Source organism: Oratosquilla oratoria, chromosome 33 (genome assembly GCF_046742065.1).
Source record: "Oratosquilla oratoria isolate Oo_2021 chromosome 33, ASM4674206v1, whole genome shotgun sequence".
NCBI lineage: Eukaryota > Metazoa > Arthropoda > Malacostraca > Stomatopoda > Squillidae > Oratosquilla > Oratosquilla oratoria.
Window position 1 is genome coordinate 6047338 of NC_134809.1, and position 2298 is coordinate 6049635.

Consider the following 2298-nt stretch of genomic DNA (forward strand, 5'->3'; position numbering starts at 1 on the left):
CTCCTTGAGTCTGATGTCTAGTTTAGCGCCACGGAATGCTTGATCAAGCCCCATTTCCAACAGTCAGAATGAAGACGACCCTAACACACACAAACGTGATATCTCCTTTGACACCAGGAATCTGTATATGTTTTTTTCTTAGGTCTGTACTTATACAAAATACAACAACATTATTACCTCTTCTCCGAGTTTCTCGAAATTTGAGTGACGCATGAGAGGTGAGGTTCCTGATGATGCAGCTGCGATGGAAACCATCGAAGGACACTCCAGGACACGCCCAGGCCATTGGCGGTGGTGGAAGAGGAGAAGGAGGAGAAAGAGGAGGAGGAGGAGGTGGTGGTTGAGAAGGAGGCCAAAGTCCTGCTTATAAGGGGACAGCTACGGCGTCAGACACCAGTCTCCGTCAGATCTTCCTGAAGAGCCAGAACCATGAAGGCAGTCGTGAGTATTACAGCGATATGTTACATTTCCTACAAACCTTAAGTAATTTCAAGTTGTAGATAGTGATCTACAAAGACACCAAGATATTACTGAAAGCTCACAAGGCACCTTCCACCTAAAAGCGCACGTAAACGCACACACACACACACACACACACACACACACACACACACACACACACACACACACACACACACACACACACACACACACACACACACACACACACACACACATAAACTAACACTAGCTTGCTGGTGCTGTGGTACCGAGCTCGCTTGTTAACTCGGCGTCTGAGTTCGATTCCTGTCCAGTGCTGAAAAGTACCACAGCCCTGCAAGCTGGTATGCCTCTCTATTGGACAAGGAGTTGCGTGTGGGTGCGTATATATAAGGTCACAGCATTACATACAGATTGGGCTATGTATGAGCTATGAGCTTCCATCTGGGAGGGTAATAGCTGTCGACCACGAATCTACAGCGTGATCTCAGACCATTGTGGTGAATCGCACACACACGCACACACACACACACACACACATACACACACACACACACACACACACACACACACACACACACACACACACACACACACACACACACACACGCACACACACACACACACACGCACACACACACAAACACACACACACACAAACACACACACACAACACACGTATCATATATGAGCTCTAAGATCTCTTCCGGTAGAAAAATAGCTGTCGATCACGAGTCCAACAAGTGATCCAAGGCCATGGTGAATCACACACACACACACACACACACACACTCAAGCACACACACACACATATGCACACACTAATACAGTGACTCATAATTTTATGGATAAATTAAGATTAGCAAGCGCATAGCTATTTCCCATAGTTACTTCAATTTTCTGTTAGTGGACTACACAATTCTGCTCCTTCCACCAGATCCTCCTCGCCCTTGTCGCCTGCGCGGCCGCCATGCCCGCCCCAGAGGCTGAGGCCGACCCCCTCACCCTCCTCCACCCCTACGGCGCCTACCCCTTGATCCACTCGCCCCTCGTCAAACTCAAGACCGTCGAGACTACGGACGTCACTCCTCTCGTCTACAGCGGTAAGCCCCCATCCTGTACTTGAATGTTCACAAGCAAAAGTCCAACACGAACTCGTAGATGTCCACCCTTGTCTTTGGTTGAGCGAAGGTTCAATGTTTATATGTTGCTTTGCAGGTCTTCCCCTGACTTACCACACCGGCCTTCCCCTGACTTACCACGCCGGCCTTCCCTTTGCCTACAACCCCTTCCTGCCCCTTGTGGCCAAGCCCGCTGAGGAAGCCGCCCCTGCTGTCGAGGAAGCCTAAGCCGGATAAAATCAACAGAAGAACATTAAATGTGATCAAAGGTGCAGTCGTCGTGTTAAAACTTTAAGGAGATCCATTTTTCAAAATTTCTACTACACTTAGCCACCTTATGGCCGGTCAGTCCCTCGCCAGGTTCTTGCGCCACTGCAGGTGACTAGGCCTGATGGACAAAGTGGAGGAGGTCGGGTGTTGGTCGAAGGCGAATCCCACAACTGCCAAGGCTGTCGAAGTGGGAATTGAGCTTCTGCCTATACCTTATGTCCTTCCCAATTGTAGTTCTTCGGTGTACAATTATTAAAGATGGTTGGATTCTCCGATATACTTTTCTCAATCCTTCTGGCACTGGGATTTCTGGAAGATGGGTGAACAATATACAGTATAATCAATTTGCTCTCACTAGATGTCAGGAAATTGGTCGTATTCCTCTTGTCGGAAACCAACGTCTCCAAAGATCTTCAATATATTGGCATTTGCTTCTTTCTTCCCTCTCAAGGGCTTCTTTTTCTTT

General features: G+C 48.2%; 1 protein-coding gene across 1 annotated transcript; it reads left to right on the forward strand.

The window, feature by feature from the left end:
• Positions 1-402: 402 nt before the first annotated feature.
• Positions 403-2090, forward strand: LOC143018001 (uncharacterized). The gene is made up of 3 exons (XM_076173038.1): positions 403-441; positions 1379-1544; positions 1660-2090. The coding sequence occupies exons 1-3, from the start codon at positions 430-432 to the stop codon at positions 1788-1790; spliced, it is 309 nt and encodes a 102-aa protein (XP_076029153.1). The 5' UTR covers positions 403-429; the 3' UTR covers positions 1791-2090.
• The last annotated feature ends 208 nt before the right edge of the window (positions 2091-2298 follow it).